General features: G+C 38.7%; 1 protein-coding gene across 3 annotated transcripts in view; it reads left to right on the forward strand.

Annotated features, from left to right (window-relative positions):
* Positions 1-15,536, forward strand: part of Atad2b (ATPase family AAA domain containing 2B) — a 126,834-nt gene extending 111,298 nt beyond the window's left edge. For all 3 annotated transcript variants that reach the window (XM_027424598.1, XM_027424596.2, XM_027424597.2), the window contains exons 26-28: positions 684-811; positions 1,125-1,253; positions 12,166-15,536. In XM_027424598.1, coding sequence (XP_027280399.1) covers positions 684-811; positions 1,125-1,253; positions 12,166-12,207 — 299 coding nt within the window. In that variant the 3' untranslated portion in view covers positions 12,208-15,536. The remainder of the gene's footprint in view (positions 1-683; positions 812-1,124; positions 1,254-12,165) is intronic.
* The last annotated feature ends 9,652 nt before the right edge of the window (positions 15,537-25,188 follow it).

A 25,188-nucleotide genomic window follows, 5' to 3' on the forward strand; every position in this document is an offset into this window, starting at 1 on the left:
CTAAATCAAATTGATTTGTATGGTAGTGGAGAAAGGATGCAGTCCTTGGTGTGTGTGTGTGTGTGTGTGTGTGTGTGTGTGTGTGTGTGTGTGTATGTGTATGTGTATGTGTATGTGTATGTGTATGTGTGTGTAGGGGTGTACATGCAGGTACTCACACCCATGTTCATGCATGGAGGCAGGAGGAAGATATCAGACATCCTGCTCTGTCACTCTCTACCTTATTCCCTAAAGACAGGGTCTCTCACTGATCCTAAATCTGTCTCCCACAGCACTGCCATACAACATGTGTAACCATAACCTTCTTTGTAGCTGAAGTATTGGGATTTCAAAATCAGGTCCTCATGATTATAAAGCAAACATTTTACTGACTGAGCCATCTCTTACCCTTTATAAGCAAGTACTTAGAGTCAAGGTAGTTTTTCTATTTCTTTTTCTTGGATATGTGTATCAAATGATATTCCATTATTACTTTGCTTTCATAGTTATGGTTTAGTTCTCTTTAATTTGAGTTATTTACTCTTAATAACAAAGGAAAGCATCCTAAAATAAAGATCATTTTTTAAAAAAATATATTGTTCTGTACTCCAAAGTTGTCATGAACAAAATTTATATTTGCTTAATAATGATTTTCTTTTTACTTTTTATTGACTATAGTACATTTTTTCTCTTATCAATTATAGGTGCTTCTAAAATAAAGAAATACCGTAAATTAATTTCGGAGCAGGCAAAAACAACAAGCCTGGAACTGGTTCCAGAAGAGCCATCAGAACCTGTGCCACCTCTGGTAGTTGATCATGAGAGACTAAAGGTATGCTTAGCTTTTCGCAGTCCATTTTCAGTGACTGGAATAATATTTGATATTTATAAGTCAGTTTAATAAAACTAGTTTTGGTAATTATTACCTTAAGCTAGGGATAAGTCCCAGGACTTCTCCCAACTGGGAGTTAAGTGTATTTTGGGGGTTTGAAATTATTTAGTAAGCCAAAGTCTATAATTTTCTAACCATAGGTGTCATTTTATCTAGACATTTGACTATAATGGTTTCAGTTTAACCAATGATAGATATCAACTACAGCTTATCTTCTTTCTTTGGATTTCTCTCACATGTCCCCCCCCTCCAGAAATTGCTTGATTTGTTGGTAGATAAAAGCAACAACCTGACAGTTGATCAACTTGAGAGATTGTATTCCCTTCTTAGTCAGTGCATCTATCGCCATCGTAAAGATTATGACAAATCACAGCTTGTGGAGGTAAGTGTGTTTAGTTCATCCCTGGGGTATGTGCTTTTGCTTATCTTAAAGGAGAAAGGAGAAGTTATCTAAGTCCATTTATAAAAGATTTATGTTAATGTGTTTTGCCTACCTGTATGTATGTGTACCACATGTGTGCCAAGTCCATTAGTTTTTACTAAGAAACAGAACAATGCTATAAAGAAAACTGGGCACTGAGTCTGAAGCTGAGTGTAGTACATCAGTTACCTAGCATGTGTGAGATCTTGGGTTTGCTCTCTTACACTTATAAGAATAAGGCAAAAAATTATTATGATACAGTCTGAAGAATACAGCCTTTCCCTACCATTTTTTCCTCAGTAAATAAGATAGCAAGTTCCTTGTCTGTTAAAAGGTTTCTGGGTAGGTGAGGACACAGAATAACTGTCTTTATTCTCTCCTCTAGTTTGTTACTGACTCATGGGCCTGTTGGTGTTCCTTCACCGTACAGTCCCTATCATTGGAGAGGGAGGAGGGTTCAAGAGGTGGAGACAAAAGGGTCATCCTTAGCTACAAAGCAGGTTTGAGGCTAGTTTGGAAGAGTGTGTGTGTGTGTGTGTGTGTGTGTGTGTGTGTGTGTGTGTGTATGTGTGTGTATATGAAGGTAGGAAAGGCAATGAAGCCTGTTTGCCACCCATTGGTATACTAGTAGTTGGAAAAGAACTTTAAAACATTTGGTTTGATCAGACGTTGTCCTGTGAAGAGCCAGAGGGACAGCACTTGTCCTTCAACTTAACATGCTTCAAACATAGACCTGTCCTTTTCTGTGTATTTCTTCTTCCGAAGATTGTCTTTTTTCTTATATTTGACATATCTAATGTGTGTTCCTGCTTTTTAATGTCACCTTAGCAAATGTAATCCCACATCTACTCACTGAATTGCTCACAGATGTCTACTGAGTGGGCTGAACAATTTAGATTTTCTTTATCATGATGGTCTAGCTTGAAATATTTATCAAGAATCTCCTGTACCAGATACTGTGCTAGGTGTTTGGGATGCAAAGCATGAAAAATTCCTGTTTTAAAAGGAACATTTCCAATGTTAAGGATATTAAAGATTTATGTGGAGTGGATATGGTTATTTTTCGTTAGTAATAAGGACATTAGATTTGTTGTATTGCTGTACTGGGGATTGAACATCAGTCAGACCTTGCATAAACTAGGCAAGCATTCTACCACCTACCAGCCTTAGGAGCATTAGATTCCAGTCAAAACAAGGTGGCATTTATACCATGGTCCGGTCTGTATTAATTAGCTCCACGATGCTGGGGCCATCTATTCTAGATTGATTTCTTTGTGGCTGTGATTGGAACCAGCTAAACAGTCCCGGGTCCAACCCTGAGTAGAGGAGTATGGGTGCAGGAAGGTGTAGCTACCCAACAAAGACGAGACAGAGACATCTAATCATAACAGGAGGGCTCCCAGTCAATACTGAAGGCCATGGTTTATTGAATCACCATCTTAAGTAACCATCCAAAAGCTGGAGGGGGGAGGGGGGGAAGATAATGGCAGAAGACATCTATTATCATGTTTAAAGGGCTGACAGGAAATATTTCCTCTTAAGCAGCATGTGCTCAAGCCCTCAGGTACTCCACACCAGCAAGTCTGGTGTAGGAGTGGGTGTAGACTTGCCCTGGCCCAAGTCTTTTGTTTTACAGAAACAGGAGCCATTCCCCACTGTGGCCAGGCATTGGTGGTAATCAGCCAATATCTACAAGACAATAGAAGTTCTGAGCTCTTAGAACTTCTATTGGCTGGGTAGAACATACTTCTAAAATATTATGCAGCCCCCGACACATTTAAAATTATTTTGGAGGGCAAGATGACTGATTAGGGCTCTCACTTGCTCCACCACACCAAAGAACCAGAGCAATAGGTATATAGCTTCATATTGAAGTGAGTGACCATGGAAGACTGCTGGGATTTAGAAGCAAAAAAACCAGAAGCTTTAGCAGAGCATGGTGGTGCATGCCTTTAATCCCAGTTGAGATGAATTTTCCTAGACCCAACTGTGTCCCACTCCCCACATCTCATCTTGATACCTGGTGGGCAGTACAAGAGTTGAGAGAGAAAAATCTCATGCTGCCTCTACCTCTACCCACACAGTTTGAGATGTTGATGTGGATCTAAGATTCTACTCTTGGACACATCTGCAATAGCAGCATTAAAAAAACCACATATACAAATTGCTTCCACTACCCTATATAGATAATCTTCAGTAGTTGTCCCTGTACTTTGTCTTATTGTACATTGCTGACAAGACTAGATTTGAGTGTCACAAAGTGTTGTAGGTGCTATGGTTTCTCCATGAAGCCTTTGAATTTACACTTGTAACTGGAAGATAGATAGATGTGTCAGACCTCTCTGTACTACCACAGCAGCCAGCATGCAAGTGACAGTGTCCAAAGCACATGTGGAGCTCAAAGGATAACCTGTGGAGTAGATTCTCTTCCTCTGCTATATGGGTCTCAGGGATTGATCTCAGGGTCCTAAAGCTTGGAGATGCCTTTCTTTACATGCTGAGACATCTTGCCAGTTCAAGGATTTTTTTTTTTTTTTTTTTTGAGATTGTGTCAGTAGTAAATATCTCCATGAACTAGATGGCTTCAATACTGAATCTTACCAAATTTTTAAAGAATTAACTAGCACCAGTGTTCTCAAACTTTTTCATAGACTAGCATTTCTTATTGTTAAAACCTGACAATGACAGAAAACAATTAGACTAATATCATAATGATCATCAGTGCAAAGATCCTCAGTAGAACACTAATAAACTAAATTTGACAGCCCATCAAAAAGATCATAAACTAAGCCAGGCAGAGGTGGTGCATTTAATGCCAACACTGGGGAGGCAAAGGCAGGCAAATCTCGATGAGTTTGAGGCCAACCTGGTCTACAAAGTGATTTCCAGGACAGCCAGGGCTGTCATACAGAGAAACCCTGTTTCAGAAAACAAAATAAAACAAACAAGTAAATCATGAACCATGATCGTGTTGGTTTGATTTTAGGGAGGTAAAGATGGTTCAACATATTGCAATTCAGTAAGTGTAATATGTCCCTATGAATAGAATGTAGGATAAAAAAGCTTATTTTTCCAGTAAATGCAGAAAAATCTTGATAAAATTCAATATTACTTCATTATACATGTGTATGACAAACCTATAGGTATTGTCACACTGAATGGGTGTCCTAGTTTGCTTCTGTCTTCCTATGATAAAATACTGACCAAAGGCAACTTGATGTGGGTGGCCATCTGGCTCACAGATAATAGAGAAGTCGGAGCAGAGGCTACAGGAGGATACTGTCTTACTGGCTGCTGCCAGACGGCTTGTTCAGCTTGCGCTTATACACCTGTGACCACCTGCCAAGGGTGGCACTTCCCTCTACATCAAACAGTAATCAAGAAAATGCTCCACAGACATACTCCACAAGCCAGTCTGATGGAGGCAGTTCCTTTGTTGTAGGTTCTCTCTATGTAACTGTAGTTTGTGCCAAGTTAACCAAACTGATCAGTACAATTGACCCTTTTTCAGCTTAACAGAAAAACAGTATCACTATTTATAAACTTTTCTTGTCCTCAAGATCTCAATGTTAATAGTAACATCACATATAAAACACAGTATAACTTTACAAATTCTTAAATTCCAACAATTTGTAAGTCCAAGTTCTCTTTAAAAATTCAGTCTCTTATCTGTTGGCTTCTGTAAATTCCAAAAGAAATTACATCCTTTATTTCTAAAGTGAAGAACTAGGGTGCAGTTATAACCAGATCAAAGCAAAACCAAAGTCCCATGTAAATAATTCAGTACCAGCAGCTGAGGCACATGATCTGGGCTCCAAAGGGATTGGGTAGTCCCACCTCTCCAGTTCTGCCTTCTGAAATGTGCACTGCTTTGGTACTGTGCTTGGTGATCATCCCACAGTCCTGGCATCTCCAGTGTGCTAGGATCACCATACAACTGAGGTTGCACCTTCACCAATGGCCCCTCCAGGGCTTTCATATGATCCCCTCAGTTCTACAACTCTCATGTCACCAAAAACCAGTAACATGTGGGAGCCTGTTAAATGTTAACAAGTTCAACTGCCAGTTTGAGGTGCTCCCTGGGCCTGTGACTCTGGACCACAGCTTCTGTGTGCTGAATCTGAAGAAATATTTCCCAGAAGACTTTACCTTAGTGATGTTGGTCTCTTACTAATCACAGCTGATTCTTCAGTCCCAGCTGACTGGAAACCACACATTCTTAATTCAAATATATCACAAAGATGGCCTTGAGGGGCTCTCAAAATTTACCTTTGAAACTTCATGAGCTAGGCCTTCACTATCTACATTTCTCTCAGCATTCTTATCTTCTGAGCTTCCACCTCAACAGCTTACTAAGATCTTAACTAAAGTTAAGGCTTTCTAGCCCAAAACTCTAAAATCAGCCACAATCCTCCTGAAATCATGGTCACATCTCATAACAATGCCCCACTCCCTGTACCAACTTCAGTTCTAGTTTGCCTCGCTTTTGCTGTGATAAAACATTTACCAAAAGCAACTTGGAGGAAAAGGGGTTTATTTGGCTTAAAAGTTGTTGCTTACCATTGAGGAAATCTGTAGTTGAAGCTTTTAATGTGTTCTGCCTAATTTGCAGCCATTTATGAGATACTCACTCTGAGGCTCAACATTACTTAATATTTGGCCATTGGCTGAGATATATTACTAACTAGCTCTCACAATTAAATTAACCCATTTCTATTATTTTATAATTTATCTCGAAGCTCTTGACTTGTTACCTCTATCTTGTTTCCCCAGAGGCTACAGGAATCCAAGGCAGGAACTTGGAAGAGAAATGGGTTTGTTTATTTGGCTTACAGGTTGTAGTTTACCACTGAGGGAATCCAAGGCAGGAACTGAAGCAGAAAGCACAAAGGGGCACTGCTTACCGACTTGCTTCAATGGCTTACTCAGCCTTTTTCTTTTTAAAGAAGATTATTTTTATTTTATGTTTATGGTTGTTTTTCCTGCATGTATGTGGTTTATCATGTGCATGCAGTGTCCACAGAGACCAGAAGGTGGCACTGAATCCACTGGAACTGGAGTTACAGATGGTTAAGCCATCATAGAGGTCCAGAACCCAGGACCTCTGAAAGAGCAGCAAGTACTTTTAAGTGCTGAGCCATCTCTCCACTACCACAGTTTGTTTTCTTATACAACTGAGGGCCATGTGCCTATGGGTAGCATCTACTCCTGGGTCCCACATCAATCATCAGTCAAAAAAATGCCTCACAGACATGCCCACAAGACAGTCTGATATAGCAATTCTTCAAATCAGTTTTCTTCTTCCCAGGTTACACTAGGTTGTGTCAACCAGGCAAAAACTAGCCAGAACAATGGGGAAAAACTGAAAGTGTTTCCTCTAACTAGGATCAGATACAAGACAAGGATGTCTGTTTTATTGCACTTATGCAAAAGATCACTAGAAATTTTAGCAAGTACAGTTAGACAAGAAGAACTAAAAGACAAATAAAGTGAAATTATTCCTATATACTAATGACATGATTCTGTCTTAGTCATAGTTTTATTGCTATGAAGAGAGTACAGTTAGACAAGAAGAACTAAAAGACAAATAAAGTGAAATTATTCCTATATACTAATGACATGATTCTGTCTTAGTCATAGTTTTATTGCTATGAAGAGACATCATGACCACAGCAACTCTTATAAAGGAAAGCATTTAATTGGGGGCTTGCTTACAGTTCAGAAGCTTGGTACATTATCATCATGGCAGCAAGCATGGTGGCAGGCATTGCAGGCATGGTGTTGGAGAAGTAGTTGAGAGCTACATCCTGATCCACAGGCAGAAAGAGAGAACTGAGCCTAGCATGGACTTTTGAAATCGTAAAGCCCATCCCCAGTGACACTCTTCCTCCCACACCTACTCCAAAAAGGCCACACCTCCTAATCTTGATCTGTAGGCTTGTGTGGGTGGGGTGCAAGAGTACAAGAGCAAGTGCTTGGACCTGACATGGACTTTTGAACTGTCAAAGCCCACCCCCAGTGACACACTTCCTCCAACAAGGCCACACCTCCTAATTCTTCTAATCCTTAGTCACCAGGAGTGCCACTTCCTGGTGACTAAGCATTCAAATATGAGCCTATGGGGGGGTCACTCTTACTCAAGCACCTAGATTCTTACATAGAAAAACCTAACAAGGGCATGAAAAGACTCTTAGAACTGTGTAGAAAGATCTAAAGACTATAACAGAAGACCTTGGATGCATGATTCAGTAAAGCAGCAGAATACAGAAACCCAGGTAGTAGCTTTTTATACACCAATCATGAATTTTTGAAGAGTAACCAAGTTGGGTGGGGATCCTAGAAATAAACTTAAAGAAGTGAAAGAACTCCATCATGAAAATTACAAAATACTGATAAACCCTCTATGTTCATGGATTTGAATTATTAATATCAAGATGTTTATACTACTCAAAATAATATGGTGATTCAATGAAATTCCTACCAAAATACCAGTGACATTACTCACAGAACTAGGGAAAAAAAACAGTAATAAAATTCATGTAGATTCACAGCAGAACTTAGATTACCCAATCATGAGCAAAAAAGAATAAAGCTGTAGACAACACAGTAGTGTTTTTAAGACTGTCTTAGTAACCAAAACTACATATTATTGGCATAAAAACAGACATCAGGGACTAATGGAACAGAATAGAAAGCTCAGAAATAAATCTGTGCATGAACAGCTTTTTTCAAAGAAGTGTTAAAAATATCCTTTGGAGAAAGGCAGTCTCTCTAACAAATGGTACAGGGAAAATTAGATAACCACATGTAGCTGACTAAAGCCTGAAGCCTTAATAGTCAACCTATCTAAAAACTCAAAACAAGTCATACATCATAATGTAAAATCTCTATGAATGCTGAAGTGTAGAGGAAGAATTTTAAGATATTGGTGCAGGTAATAGTTTTTTGGTTAGGACTCCAAAAACACAGAAAGCAAAAGCAGAAATTGACAATTAATGTTACCCAGCAAAGAAAATATCAACAGAGTAACCCAGTTGAAATATAGGAAAATGATCTGAATAGACACTAACCAAAAAAGCAGATAGATGTCAATTAATATATTAAAGAATGCTTAGTATCATTAGTCATCAAGCAATGTAAATTAAAACAGATGAGTCATCATTTCACTTCAGCTAGAATGGTAGTTTTTAAAATAGAAAAAAATTACAAATGCTAGCAATGGTGTGGCAAAATGGACACTGTTGGTGGGACTATTGGTATAGCCACTCTGGGAAATAATACAGATATTTCTGAAAAAAAAAAAACAAACTAAAAAAAATTAGAACAACCATATGATTGTTTTGACATGGATATAAATAAAACCAGAATATAGAAAAGAGACACATGTAGACTTACTCCCCAGAGCCAAGATTTGGAATGAACCCAAGTTACTATCCACAGATGAGTGGATAAAGACACACACACACACACACACACACACACACACACACACACACACACACACACGTATTGGTCAGCCATAAAGAGTAATATAGTTTTGCTGTATAGCACTGGAGAGGGATCGTGTTAAATGAAATGAGCCAACTACATAAAAACACAAGTATCACATGTTCTCTTTTTATATGTGGAAACAAAAAAGGTTGTACATAAGTTCTAGATAACTGCTCCTTGGTTGAGTGGAGAGAAGAAGGGGTACTTGAAGAGAAAAACTCCCAAGATGCCTGTTATGCCAATTGGAGTCTTTATTGACCTCCTGTTTGTTTGAGATTTTAAAGTTAAGGATGGGAATTGTGACTTATAACAGAAAGGCAGTTCTGGACATCTGCAGCAAGCAAGCATTGTTTGCAGAAGCAGAGTGTGAGCAGTTAAGTGGCCAGGCATAACCTTGAGGTCAGGGTCAAATAGTATAGGAGTTTATGGCTGGTCTATGTGACCATAGTCCAATTTTTACCCAATATAGTTTTAGCATTTAACGTATTCTTAGCAATGCTTTCAAAAGATGCCCCCTACAGACACCATCAATTCATGATATGTGTATATATGGAAACTGAAAGGATAAATAAAGGCAGTATGAGAGTGGGTACCTTTCAGTGGGCCCTGACAAGATATGCCACTAAGCAAACACATCCCATGAAACAGTTTTTACTCTGTTATCAGAGTTATACTGGGGAAGGGGGAGAGTGAAAGGCTGTGTTCAGTGGGGACTTGAGAAAGGTAGACAGACAAGAGGAAGAAGAGAAGCAAGAGGAAAAAGAAGAGGCAAAGATGAGCAAGAGGCAAGAGAGACAAGAAGGTAAAGAGGCAAAGAGAGCAAGCTGTGCCTGCGGGAACTTTTAAAGAGTGCACATGTCACCTAGTTGACTGTGGAAAGGCACCTGGCCACAGGTGATGATGTAACTGTGGCAGAAGCAGGCTACTGTGGCAGCAGCAGAAACTAACAGTGAATCATGCTAATTTGTATAATTAATAGTTTTAATTAAATTGAAAACTTAGAACTACTAGAAGGTAAGTTCACATTTCTAAGAATTGATGAGACAAAAGTAAATATATGTACACACACAATACACACACACACACACACACACACACACATATATACACACACACACATATACAAAAGTATATTCTAAAATATGCCACACATGATAAGTTTATGCAGTTTTTTAAAAAAGAAACACAACCAAACACAACGTGTTTACTTTGATTGGATTCTAGACTGGTGAAATTCAACTCTTTTGTTTTGTTTTTTGTTTTTGTTTTTGTTTTGAGATAGGATCCTAGTGTGTAGCCTTGGCTGGCCTGGAATTCTCAATTATTTCATAACCACATTTTATGAGTGTCATTTTTTCAAAGCTATATAAGTTATATAATATGTAGGCATTTCCAGAAATGAGAAAATAAAAACATTACCATGCCTTGCCATCAGGAGGGTATTATAAGTGAGATTTATTGGGGTCAAACTGCCAAGGCCATCTCTGAGGGAGACAGAGAAAAGAGCAAAATGGTGGAAAGTAAGCAGCTTTTAAGAGAGCAGTGTGGAGATCTGAGCTGATAAAGGCTGTCAGGATTAATCCAGAACTAGGTACTCTTGCCAGAGGTGGTTAACCTTGGGGGAAGGTGAAGGGAGGCTCCTTGAGGGTTAAGGATGGTTTCTGATAAACAGGAACTGTTGTGGAGGAAGCTCCAAGCCAACCCCTGGCATCCATATACCCAAGGTGTCTGGGATGATTAGATGGAAGCCCGACCCCCCCCCCCCCAGGAGTGCTTTGCTCTCTTCATTAAACCTGGATTTATTAATTCTGTTTGATTGGCTTATTGTATCAGCAGCGGTGGATATCCAATAACCAGGGATTCAAAACTTATCAGAAACACTTTAGATCTGCTTTTCCCGGGAACAGAAACCTTTAGGCTTGTTTACCCAACAGCAATCCTTTGTTTACTTTTGTTTACTGTTTAGGACAGTTTTACCAGTGATGCCATTTTGGGGGAAGGGCGCTTTGAATCTGACAGTCATTTGAATGCCTTCCAGTATTTTAAAATGTCTAACTGCCCATAAAAGTTTTTGTATTATTGTATATTATTATTGTTATCATTGTATATTTTACTTTATAGTTTGATTTTCCCTCCCAGCAATCAGATAATAATCTGTTTAATATTGGTATAGAATCAGATTTTGTTGGAACTGTATAAAGGTAGAAAAGATGTATTTGGTGCTTGCCTATCCTAATGTAGGTAGTTTACGGTTGTCTGTGTGTATCTTTTTTTGGGGGAGTGTGGGGAGGATTCCAGACAATTTCTCTGTGTAGCCCTGGTTGTCCTGGAACTGGCTTTGTAGACCAGCCTGGCCTGGAACTCACATGCCCAAATGCTGGGATTAATGGAATGAGCCAACACCACTTGGCTTATTTTTTAACTCTACATTTTCTTTTTCCAAAAACTTTGAATGAATTGCATATTCCTCTGAATGAGATTTGGAACCTTTATAATCTGGAGGCCTACTTTAGGGAGCGGGAGGATTGGTAGAATGAGCAGTGAATGGTTTTGCTAGTGGTGATGATAGCAGCAGCTCCCTCTAGCCTTTTCCCTGTTCCTCTGGGAATGGAGATAGAATGGAGGAATGTGGGAATAAGGTGCAGCCTCCTTTTGTCATAAGCTTTGCTACAGTGAACATTCCATTTGTTTTAGTAGTCAGTAAGGTGTAATGAGTAAGCATGGCCCAGATTCTGGCCTGAGTTTTCTTGTATTTAACTTCTGACTTTGGGTGTGGTGGTGCACTACTGCAGTCACAGGGCTTTGGAGGCTGAGACTGGAAGATTGTAAATTGGACACCCACTTGGGATACATAGTTCTTAGCCAGCTGAGGCCACCTACTGAGCCTCTCTCTCAAACAAAACAACAACAAAATGAAATTCTGATCTTGCCACTTAGTGGCCATCAGATAATTCATTTTCTTCTGTGCCTCCCATAGGTTTGTTTATTTTTCAAAATGGGCCTTATAATGATACCTTTCTACAGTCCTTCAACGTTATTGTAGGAATTAAGCTATATATATGTATGTACACTTCATATGGGCATAAATATATGTCTTATGTACCTGTTATATTTGCTTATATAATATATTTGGAATATATTTCTTAGTGCAGTATCTGCCATTGAATGATGCTATCTTTGCCATCCCCATTGCCAAAGAATAAAATAAGAAGTACTTAGAATTGTCATGGGCAGATGGTTTTACAGCAGAGCTGTAAAAATATTCAAATTTGAACTTGAATCTCAAATTCTTTGTCTAAAAGTTTAATTTAATGTGACTCTTTCATGGTAGGGAATTCCTTTGTCTTCCACAGTGGATAACATGCTCTTCTTTCTCTTACAGGAAATGGAAAGAACAGTTCATATGTTTGAGACATTCCTATGAACTTGTCAAGATGAGTGGTTTATCCTCTACAATCTGCTCCTGATGAGCAGTCTTCTGAGCCATTCACTTTCAAATTGCACCAATTATGTGCAGAGCCTTGGTGTAAAGTGCTCGCTCACTCATTCTTTCTCTGTTGAATTTGGTGCTATTGTCTCAGGTACCTGAAACCAACCAGCCTACAAGAACCAAACAAAACTTCAGAAACATGTTGTATTTTCCACAAATAAAAAATACAACCCCACAGCTTGGAGATTCTGGTGCTACAGAAACTGCTTTCGCTCTGCCCCTCTCTTCTGCACTCTTGGAGAGTCTCTTAGGGAGCAGACCAGCAAACCGAGGGAACTGGATGGGGCAGTTCTAACTGTGCTGAATTGTTGGAAACCGTGGGCGACCTGCTTTTTCTTTTTCTTTTTTCCTCTTTTCTATCTCTGATCATATCCCACCCCCCACCCCCAGGTAATGGACTAAGACCTGTTTTAGAATTGGCTATGGTGTATTCTGGTGGACAACTGAAGAAACTGGGTGAAATTAGGTTAGGCTCTTTAGAACTGCCTTTAATGTGCCTTTTTATTCATTTGAGAAAGATGAGGCTTAATGGACAGGCTCATTTGTAGCAAATTAATTAGAATGTTTTCTTTGGTCACAACCTTGAAAATAAGTTTTGATACTCGGTGTCGTTAAGAAACAACAGTACTCTGTACTTAATGCCTGTCTTGTTCTCAAAACAATCAAGATACTTGGTGAGCCACGTGATGTGCTAGGTTGTCAAGCTTTCCTATGGTGTGTTTCTGGTTAAGAAACACACCTAAAACAGCAACAAATGATACACAGTCCACAAAACCCCACACACTTCTTTGTATTGCTGACAATGATGACCAGAAAATAAATAGCTGGTGGCCATTCTTCTGTCAGATGCAATTTAATAGTTATTCATGTTGCAGTTACCAGAGAAAAATGGTTTTCATGTGTAGTCAATTGTTACTGTTTTGTTTTAGAGCCAGGACTTGCCAAATGGACAGAAAAGAGAAATTTGTCAGAAACTCTGTAAAACTCATTTTCTGTATAATTGCAAGTGAGCTCTGGTATGTCCTTGAATAACAGTGTTAACATTTAAACCCTGTCCCATGCTCACATCTTCACAATGCTTCAGTTTGATTGGAATCAGTTTGGATCTTGTTGAGTGATTTCTGTGGATTGTACTTACCTGAAAATAATTATGGGTTACTAATTTTACAAAACTTTCTAAAAATTTGGAAACACAGTCTAGGCAGTTGCAAAGAGGCAAAGGGAATGCAGTGACATTTTTTATGAGATAATTTTTAGAAAAAATACAGAAAATTTTGCAGACAAATTGGCTTGCTATATTCCTTTGTTATAGCCGTTAGCTGCAGGTGTGTCTTTCCAATATATGCAACACATATTTGGGTTTTAATTGGGGCACATGGTCGAGGACTACTGCAGAGATACTGAGCTACCTCAGCCTTTTGTTTTTAGTTACCAACAGTGTTTACAGGGTCCTGTAATCACTTTGCCACCGTTTACACGCTGAAGCTAAGGTACTTGTCTCCTTGTCTCTGGCTGTTATGGTGTGCAGAGAACTCTCGCTGGCCTCGGCTACTGCAGTAATCCCAAGTGCTTCTTTGCATTTACCTTTACGTTCACAGTCTTCTAGCTTAATTTTTTTTTTTTTTAATGTGGGTCCTTGTTTTCTTTATACCTGGTCTGAGGTTTTCATGATATTTAGTTAGTCATGTAATTCAAGATGCTACCATGTAGACACACTGTATTTTTAAGGTGGGCAAGTATGATTAACGATGAACCATTTTAAAGGGGAGGTGATTTGAAACCTCTAATTTGATTATTGGGAGGATTTTCATGCTTTCTTTAGTATTTATTACCATCATACCAGTGCAAGCTATTTTACTGTCTAATACATTAGCATTTTGTATTTTGATGGAAATTGTTACAGAATTTAAAGATTTGATGAAATAAGATGTAGCAGATTTTTTGTAGCGAGTTTCTGGTAAAAGGGTTTTTGCAAGTCTCAGGTTCTTGCTGCGCTATTTTCTTCTTTAGTATTTATTCCAGTTTCTCTACTTTAGAAGCATTCTGTTCAAGTAACAGCAGAATTGTGAAAGGAGGAAAACCGCACATGTTCTAAGTAGGTTTCCGAATCCTGCACGTGAATTAAGATTTTAGCCATCAGTGAGTTTGACAAGGGACATTTATTTATGTATCGCATTAAAAATGCTTTCAAAAATTCATGTCTTAGTTTGTGTTTACCCTTGATGTAGGTGGAGAAATCAGAGGCAAACTCAGTATAGGAACTGCCACTTTGAACAGTTTAGGTCTCAAAGACAAAGCCAGTCTCATGCCAAGGGGGGAAAAATGAGCTGAAATTGCACCAACTCTTCAGGCCCCTTTCCTCCCCAAAGAGAAACATACTATACCAGTTTTACAGATATCTGGTGGTTCTATAGATTAAAGCAGCTTGTGAAATTATCCAAGCCGACTCAGTTTTGTTTACCTTTCTGTAAAGTTCTTAATATTTGCTGTATAACATTGGCAAAAATAATGTACAAATTGACCTCTGTTCTTACTTCCTATGTGAGCATTATAAGTGATAAAGCTCCTGTGTAAAACCTTGCTCTCAGATAAATAAATTATGTATCCCAGCCCAGCCAAACAAAAGTTCATGCTCAGCTGTGAGGACCCTGGGAGCTTCTTGAAGATGATGGAACTGCATTAGGTTTGAAACTGATGGCTGTGGAATAAATTGTGTTTTTGAGCTTGAATCTTACCTGTGATTAATTTTTTAATGTCCTTTCATGACTTGATTTTTCTCATATGCCAATGTATTTGTAGGTTTACTGGATTTCATTTTTAGGGAGTGGGGTGGTAATTTCTTCCCTTATTATGATTAAGTTGGTTCAGCTATGGTGCTAATCAGTAGGTTTCTTCAGTGTCAGGTCCCGTAGCTGAATGCCATTGCTGTTATAATTATTATTTGTAACCATATTGGAAGCTTGAATTTGGGCTTGTACCTGCATCTTTTATATTTTGTACATTTGGTTGTTTAGACCTTGGGAGTCCAATTGCTTTTGGTCATGTATGTCTACTTTGTAGGTTAAGTAGACTTCATCAACTACGGTCTATTTTGGGTTTGTAGTTTAATTTAGAATTGTGTTAAATTGATGTTTTGCATTTGACTTCATTTTACATTAGTTTGGAGTAAATTATTTAATTTTTGAATTCTGGAATTTGAACATTTACTGTAATTTGTAATATAACTGCTGTGAAATACTTGAATAAAGATGATAAGAAAAACATGTCTTTCTTTAGCATGATTGTGAGTGCTGTTGGCTGCATGTACAGGCTTCTCTTCTTCCTGAAGTGAGTAGTTTTACATGAGTGCATGTTGTGCTGAGAAGTACCCCCGAAATCTTGTTTGGTATTCTTGTAGACTTTAAGCATGCCTCTGGATTTCTTAGCTGAAAGGCTTTCTTGTTCCTCATTGAGAAAGTATAGTTTTAATTTAATTGGTTATTGTTTAAACTATGTTGGACAGGAATAAGTAGATTATTCCCAAAATTTGTTTTTATATCTGAATGTTCATTTAAAAAAGACCTTGAAATTGCTTGTGAGGCTCAAGCAGACATTTAGGACTTTGGAAATAAAGTTGAATTTTATTTGTCCAGTTTTAGTTCCCATAGGAAATTGCAGTAAAGGCAGAGATTAATCTTGGTCTAACTATTTCATGGTATCTCTATACTAAAGTGACCTTTGAACTTTGTTTTTTTAATCTGAATTTCCTCTTTTACCCTACAAAAAATATGTTATGTGCTTACATCTCCGGCACTGTGCTAGGTAGACTTCATTAACTGTGGTCTTGTGTGAGATAGAAAGATGATATGTTCTGTATTTAAGTAGCCTCAATTCTGCTAAGAGAAACAGAAAGCAGAACAAACACTGGTTAATGTTACTCTGTTCTTTTTAAGAGCTGATCTTGGCATTTTGTAGTTTGGTTGGTTATCATGATAGAAATCTTACTTGGGATGCATTTATTTCCTGAGATAGTTTGAAGGGGTTTGACTGTATACACTCCTTTTGTTCCCTTCTACCTTTATCCTTCCTCCCAGCTGCCCAGTACATTGTATATTGGAACTCAGAGGGAACTAATGTTCTTGTGAGACTTTCACAGCCATCTCCCTCTCTCCTTTTAGGAGCACAGTTATCTTTAGAATGCTTGGGGGTGATGCAGTCAGGTTTCCTCCTTCTTTTGACCTAATGGCAACTGTTGATGCCAAATTGTGCCCACTATTTTCCTGACAGTGCTTTTTATTCCAAAAGCATATGTCTTGTCTGTGTATGGTCACTTGGAGGAGTTAATTTGGCAGGCCTCAAAAACTGCACATCAAGCATCATAAGACACCCTGATTCTCATTCTCTAGTATTGTGTGTTGGGGAGGGGATATGTGTGGGCCATGGTGCTCTTATGGAATTCAGAAGGTAACTTTTGGGAGTTGGTTTTCTCCTTCCACTCTGGGATTAAGGAATTGAATTCAAGTCATCAGGTTTGTATGGCAAGCACTTACCTGCTGAGCTATCTCATTGGCTCAAGACATCTGGTTTTCTTGCTGAAATTGCTCTAATTAGATTTCTGTCACTGTCTAGAACTCTTTCAGATTAGGCAGTTGACTGACAGAAGCAGTAAAACTTCCAGCAAAGAAACCCTGTAGTAGCCAATCCCTCATTTCTCATTCTCAGAGAGCTATAAGATGAAGGAGGGTGGGACTAGAGCAGTGATTCTCAGCCTTTGGGTCATGACCCCTTTGGGGCCAAGCAACCCCTTCACAAGGGTTGCTAAGACCATTGGAAAACACAAATATTTAAATTACCACTCATAACAGTAACAAAATTACTGTTGTGAAGTAGCAATGAAATAACTTTATGGTTGGGGGTCAGCACAACATGAGGAACTGTATGAAAGGGTCTCAGCATTAGGAAGGTTGAGAATCACCGGACCAGAGACAAAAACAGCTAAAGCAGAAGAGCAGTGTTTTCTTTGTGTTACTGATAATGTTTTATGACCTGAAGAAACGATCTAAGCCTAAGTCTTTGTCCTACTAGCCATCTGTTGGTGACATGGAGACGTTTGGTGGATATCAGTCAGGTGTGCACAAACAGCAGTGTTCTTAGAATCAATCATACAGCACCATCAAATAATTGTTAGTGAGCTGCTTTGTAAAAAGGACCAGCATTGTGAGGGGTTGTAATTTCCAGTGGTGGGGGTGGGGGGATAGCAGGGAAAGGTCAGGAGGCCAGTTTGGAAAACTGAATAGAGTACAGGATGAGGAAGTATAGTGTGAGATAAAACTACACAGGGAACTTGGGTCTTGTGGAAGTCAATGCTAAAAATGCTTGTATTCCATCCTGCGGTGATTCGTAACTGTTTTTGAAAAGTACCGTGACATGATGAAAATATAATCTCAGACATTAAGGTAGTACTAATTTATGAAGAGGAACATAACTTACCTCTTTCATCAAGAAAGTCTTCCCTAGGCCATGTATGGGCTAGGCATTGGGGTTTACAAAGAAGCCAGTCATAGCCTCTGTTCTTAGAAAGAGCTGTTGAACCAGGATTTATCTCTAGGGCTTGAACAGGCTTTTTGGAGCCCATTCTCTTTGGAGTGATACCTTGCTCAGCCTAGATATAGCTGGAGGGCCTTGGTCCTGCCTCAAAGTGATGTGCCAGACTTTGTTGACTCCTCATGATAAGCCTTACCCTCTCTGAGGAGTGGATAAGCGGTGGTAGAGGGAGAAGGTGGGGAGAGCGGGAAGAGGGAAGGAGTGAGAACTGGGATTGGTATGTAAAACGAGAAGATTGTTTTAAAACTAAAAAAAAAAAATGATAAAGAGCTGTTGAATAGAGTAAGAAAAATTAAAAATAAAATTGGTTAAATGCAATGATGACAGCTTAGTTGAGCCATTGCTGGAGGAGAGAAAAAGAATTCATTCTTGGTAGTTTTGAAAGTTTTCTTCCTGGTGGGTATGGTGTCTTAAGAGCATCTTGAAATATGAAGTATAGAAAAAAAAAAAAAGAGGAGGGGGGAGCATTCCATGCAAGGGAAACAGGATAGCAAAAGTACAGAAGTCAGGTGTGGTGGTGGTGTACACTTGTAATCCAGAACTTGGGAGGTGGAGGCAAAAAGGTTAGGAGTTCAAGGCCATTTTTGGCTACAGAGTGTATCTGGATCTAGCCCGAGCTACATGAGACCCAGTGTCAAAACAAAAGCAAAAGCAAAAGACACAGAAACAGGCAAAGGCAAATGTTAAGTTTGGGTCACCACGATCAGTTCTAGTTTGCTTTAGAACAAAACGAGAATGTAGTGTTAGTTTTAGATGGACTTCGAATGCTAGTTTTTATTCCAGGTGAGAGAAGCTACAGGTTCCGAATAGAGAAGAAAGCATAGTAGAAATGACAAGAATGTGAGTTTCCAAGAATGAGCAAAATTACTAGGAGCCAGTGACTAGATGTTGGCATCGACTGGTTGCAGTTGCTCCTAGTTTCCTCCTGGGTCATCAGGAAGATGAGTAATAACCTGGGCTGGAACAAATTAGAGTGAGTGTAGTATTGGACATTGTGGCATCCAGGTCCAGCAGACATTTAGATAAATACAATATCTAAAGCTCTGAACAGTTCAGAGCTGAAGACTTTGGAGGTTGCAAGTGGTTGTTCAAACCTCAAGTATGAATCATCACTTAAGCAGTACTTTCAGGGCAGAATGAAAGTAGAGGGAGAACCCTGTTTAAGCAGTGGGTAGATGATGCCTGAGACTGATACTGGTCATGCCTAATCAAAAGAGTCACAGCAAAGAGTAGTGTCAGCTCAAGGTGAAAGCCTGAGTTCCAAATACAGCATTGTCGGATGCTTCTGTGGAGGAGGTAAGATATGTCTCTATTATAAGGGTATGTGGCAACTTTGAGATCCTTAATACTGAGAAAAAAGAAAGTGTTGTGGAATATTTTAACTATACAAAGATGTGTTACATTTGTTTATGCTGTGGTTTATTTAACTGTGTAAATGTGTGTTACATTTGTTTCTGCTGTCTTTGTTAATGATAAAAAGATGTGTTACATTTGTTTTTGTGCATTAGTTTAATTATGTAAAGATATGTTGCATTTGTTTCACCTTGCCTACCTAAGGCACCTGATTGGCTAAATAAAAAGCTTGACAGCCAATAGCTAGGCTAGGCAGGAGAGGGATAGGCAGGGCTGGTGGGAAGAGAGGATAGAGGTGGAGAAAAGAAGATCAAAGAAGAGAATAGGAAAAGAGGGACACAGCCTGGGCCAGAAGCCAGGCAGCTGCCAGCCAGCCAGCCATAAGAAGCATTGCAAGTAGGACAGAGAGAAGGAGGGAGGAGTGAGCGCCCCAAGAAACAGATTAAAATAAGAGCTAAGATAAGGCTGAGCATTCATAACGAATAAAATAAAGTTTCCATGTTGGTGGTCCAAAAAGAAAACCTGCTACAAAAGAACATAACTATTGAGGGGCACAGTTGAGAAATGGTTTTGTTAAACACGGAAAAGCAACGTGAAGCCTGCCAAGGAGCTAATGTGAAAGTCGGACAACTAACTAGCACAACCTTGATGTGGACTCTGGGTTTCTGACAGCATGCCCAGTTATTCCCCACAATATTGTAGTGCCACAAAAGGAGAATGGAAAGACAGGCAATGGTTAGCTGGTCAGCATTCCAAAAGAGACTACAAGTGTCTGTCTTGAGTAAGAGTGTTTAATTTAGAAGCCCACAAGTGGTGAAGTTTAAGAGATCTGTTAATTTCTAGTATTCTCACATACTTTACTGAGTTTGTCTTTTCATTGTAAAATGTAACAACTGTGGGAAATTCTTAAAAACAAATGTATAAATCAATTATGAATTATTAAGATGCAACCCAGGGAAAGGAAGTGATAGCTATTTAGACCACCCACAATGCCTCTGTTGGAACTTGGGTCTGGAACTGTGCTAATGAATGATTGAAATGAGTCCAACTGAAATGAACTATGAATATAAAGTTCACACTAATTTTGAAGGTATATTATTAAAAGGATATGCAATATCTAAATAGTTTTTATATTGCCTGTGTTAAAATTATATTTTGGGTATATTTGGTTAAATTTATTTAAAAATAGGTTGTGATGATAATTCAGTAAGATGTTTGCTATGTAAGCCTTGAAGGTCAGAGTTCAGATTATGAGCATACATGTAAAATGCTGAAGGCAAGGAATGCCCTTGTAATCTTAGGACCAGAGAAACAGACAAAAGCATTCCTGGGGCTTGCTGGCCAGCTAGTTTAACCAAATCAATGAGCTCCAGGTATAGTGACCCTGTCTCAAAAAATATTTCTGCTTTTCCTTATAACTCCATTGACTCCTAAATTATTTAGGTACATGTGTGGTGTTTAACTTTGAAGTAGCTGACATTTCCCGTGTTACTGATATCCTATTTAATCCTGATATGGCCAAAGAATACACTCTATATGGTTCTATTTATTTTAAATTTATTCTGATTTCAGTGGCTAGAAGTATGGTGTTTCTTGGCAAATGTTTTATGTGTCACTGAAAAAAAAAACAATGTATTTGGTTGTCATTAGCAGGAGTGTCTTCTAAGTATTGCACTGATTACTGTGCTGTTGGGTCTTCTGTACCCTTGCTGATTTTTCTGTCTGTCTGATCAGTTACTGGGAGAGGTATGTTGAACTTGTTGAATGTAATTGTGGCTTTGTCTACCTCTCCCTTTGGTTCTGCTGCATTTTGCCCCCTGTATTTTGAAGCTCCATTTTTAGTTGCATCACTTTTAGAACTGTTGTGTATCCTTAGCAAATAGAGCCTTTTGTCACTGTGTGTCATTGTCTATTCTGCACAGTTCAGGAGTCTGCTTTGCCTGTCATTCATATCTTTACCTCAGTCTCTCTCTCTCTCTCTCTCTCTCTCTCTCTCTCTCTCTCTCTCTGTGTCTCTCTCTCTCTCTCTCTCTGTGTATAAATATATATACACATATTTACATATGTGTGTATATTTGGTTTTTCATGATAGGGTTTCTCTGTGTAGCCCTGGCTGTCCTGAACCAGCTCTGTAGACCAGGCTGGCCTCGAACTCACAGAGATCTGCCTGCCTCTGCCTCCTGAGTGCTGAGATTAAAGGCATGCATCACCACCACCCAGCACCTCACTCTACTTTTTTTCAGATTTTTTTATTTGAATTAGAAACAAGATTGTTTTACATGACAATCCCAAGTCCCTTCTCCCTCCCGTCCATCCCTACCACCACCCTCCCCAAAACTCTGCCTATCACATATCCTTTCTTCTATTCTTCCCCTGACTTCCCCTATCCAAGAGCATGGGAGATCTTTCCATTTTCTGGTATCTTCTTTAATTTCTTTCTTTAGAAATTCAAAATTCTTGTGGTACAGCTCTTTCACTTTTTTGATTAGTGTTACCCCCAAGGTATTTTATGTTGTTTGTGGCAATTGTAGAGGGTGATGTTTCTCTGATTTCTTTCTCCACCCATGTGTCATCGGTATATAGCAGGGCTACAGATTTTTTTTTTTGAGTTAATCTTGTATCCTGCCACTTTACTGAAGGTGTTTATCAGCTGTAGGAGTTCCCTGGTAAAGTTTTTTGGGTCACTTATGTAGACTATCATATCATCTGCAAAGAGTGAGAGTTTGACTTCTTCCTTTCTGATTTGTATTCCCTTGATCTCCTTTTGTTGTCTTAGTGCCCTAGCTAGAACTTCAAGGACAATATTGAAGAGGTATGGAGAGAGTGGGCAGCCTTGTCTTGTTCCTGATTTTAGAGGAATTGCATTGAGTTTCTCTCCATTTAATTTGATGTTGGCTGTCGGCTTGCTGTATATTGCTTTTATTATGTTGAGGTATGTTCCTGTTATCCCTGATTTCTCCAAGACCTTTATCATGAAGGGGTGTTGGATTTTGTCAAAGGCTTTTTTGGCATCTAGTGAGATGATCATGTGGTTTTTTTCTCCTCAGTCTGTTTATATGGTGGATTACACTGATGGATTTTCGTATGTTGAACCATCCTTGCATCCCTGGGATGAAGCCTACTTGATCATGGTGGATGATTTCTCTGATGTGTTCTTGGATTTGATTTGCCAGTATTTTATTGAGAATTTTTGCATCATTGTTCATGAGGGATATAGGTCTATAGTTCTCTTTTTTTAGTTGTGTCTTTGTGTGGCTTTTCGTATCAAGGTTATTGAAGCCTCATAAAAAGAGTTTGGCAATGACCCTTCTGCTTCTATTGTTTGGAGGAGAATTGGTATTAGCTTTTCCTTGAATTTCTGGTAGAATTCTGCACTGAAGCCATCTGGCCCTGGGCTTTTTTTTGGTTGGGAGACTTCTGATGACTGCTTCTATTTCATTAGGGGTTATAAGTCTATTTAAGTTGCTTATCTGTTCTTGATTTAATTTTGGTAAGTGAAATCTGTCCAGAAAATTGTCCATTTCCTTTAGATTTTCGAATTTTGATGAATATAGGTTTTTCCAAGTATGATCTGATGATTCTCTGGATTTCCTCTGTGTCTGCTGCTATGTCCCCCTTTTCATTCCTAATTTTATTAATTTGCATGTTCATTCTCTGCTATTTGGTAAGTTTGGATAAGGGTTTTTCTATCTTGTTGATTTTCTCGAAGAACCAACTCTTCCTTATATTGATTCTTTGTATTGTTCTCCTAGTTTCCATTTTATTGATTTCAGCCCTCAATTTGACTATATCCTGGCATCTGCTCCTCCGGGGTGTATTGGATTCTTTGTGTTCCAAAGCTTTCAGTTGTGCTGTTAATTCTCTAGTTGTGCTGTTAATTCTCCTGTTTCTTCATGTGGGCACTTAGCGCTATGAACTTAAATTCTAGCACTGCTTTCAAAGTGTCCCATAGGTTTAAGTATGTTTTGTCTGCATTCTCATTGAATTCTAGGAAATCTTTAATTGCTTTTTTTTATTTCTTCTGCGACCCAGGAATTGTGCAATTGGGTGTTACTTAATTTCCATGGGTTTGTAGGTTTTCTATAATTCGTGTTGTTGTTGAATTCTAGCTTTAAAGCATGGTGGTCTGATAAGATACAGGGGGTTATTTCAATTTTTTTGTACCTGTTGAGGTTTGCTATGTTGCCAAGTATGTGGTTGATTTTAGAGAAGGTTCCATGTGGTGCTGAGAAGAAGGTAAATTGTTTTGTATTTGGATGGAATGTTCTGTTAAGTCCAATTAGGCCATAACTTCTATTAGTTCCTTTGTTTCTTTGTTAAGTTTCTGTCTGGTGTTCCTGTCCAGTGGTGAGAGTTGGGTGTTGAAGTCTCCCACTATAAGTGTGTGCAGTTTTATGTGTGATTTGAGTTTTAGTAATATTTCTTTTACAAACGTGGATGCCTTTGTTCAGAATTGAGACTTGGTCCTGATGGATTTCTCCTGTGATGAGTTGGACGTGACCTCCTTCATCTCTTTTGATTGATTTTAGTTTAAAGTCCAATTTGTTGGATATTAGGATTGCTACCCCCGCTTGTTTCTTGGGTCCATTTGATTGGAAAATCTTTCCCCAACCTTTAATTCTTAGGTACCATCTGTCTTTGAAGTTGAGGTGTGTTTCTTGTATGCAGCAGAAGGATGGATTCTGTCTTCTTATCCATTCTGCTAATCTGTGTCTTTTTATAGGCGAGTTAAGACCATTAATGTTGATGGATATTAATGACCATTGATTGTTCATTCTTGTTTGTTTTTGATTTGGTGATGGTGGTGAATCTATGTGTGGGATTTTATCCCGTTTTCCTTTTGGCTGTTGGTAAAGTGGGATTATCTATTGTCTATATTTTTCTGGTTGTAGTTAACTTCCTTGTTTTGCAGATTTCCTTCTAGAACTTTCTGTAGGGCTGGATTGGTAGATATGTATTGAATCTGGTTTTGTCATGGAATATCTTGTTTTCTCCATCTATATTGATTGAAAGCTTTTCTGGGTATAGTAGTCTGGGCTGGCATCCATGGTCTCTTAGTGTAAGTAGAATATCTATCCAGGGCCTTCCGGCTTTCAAAGTTTCCATGGAAAAGTCTGGGCTTCACTCTATTTTTAAGGAAGTATTTGAATGGTATTGCTTGTCCCACCATTTTACTTTCTGCACCTAGCCTTTCATCTTTCCATGTAAGGGTCAAAAGTAAAAATTGTAACAAATTTAATTTTAAAGATCTAATTGGCTATGTTTTTTGTTTGTTTCTAAAGTGCATAACATTTCATTCTGGTAAATAGAATGGGTGTTTCTGGGAGCTGAGTGGAGGAGCTGGTTCTACAGGTAGCAAAGGGCTAAAAAAGCTGGAATAGAACAAGGCAGGTTGCTTAGTGTCAGGCTGATTAGGGTTGGAGCAGAGACTTTGTTTATTGTGCTTGCTCAGATACATAGAGCTTCTTTTGATTATGTGCTGACAATCTCCAGGAGTTTTGGTTTTCTTCAAGCTTGTTCAATCATTGGTTTTTAATTCTGAACTTGCCTGTTTCGTTATTCTGTCTAGTTACCCAGTACTTTGTGTAAGTGATTTGCAGAAGTTTGATTCAAAACCATGCCCCCCATATAAATTTCACTCAGCATATGTAATTTCTTTCTCCAATGAAGAAACAATAAGGCTGCCATTATTCTAGGGCTATACACTGAATGTTTAAGTCCCAAGAGTCATATGAAGTAGGTAAATCTGAGTATCACCAAGGAGGGGCACCAACAACTAACATAAACACACCACCTATCTACTTTCTTTCTCTAGGTATTTGACTATTCTCTTTATTTTATTTAACATATTTTTATTTTATTTATTTTTGCTATATAGTCCAGCCAAGTCTGGAACTTAACTACATAGTCCATGCTGACCTTGAACTCAAGTCTTCCTTTCCAGACCTCCTAAGTACTGGGATTACAGCCATGTGCCTC

This window comes from Cricetulus griseus, chromosome 7 (assembly GCF_003668045.3).
Source record: "Cricetulus griseus strain 17A/GY chromosome 7, alternate assembly CriGri-PICRH-1.0, whole genome shotgun sequence".
Classification (NCBI taxonomy): domain Eukaryota; kingdom Metazoa; phylum Chordata; class Mammalia; order Rodentia; family Cricetidae; genus Cricetulus; species Cricetulus griseus.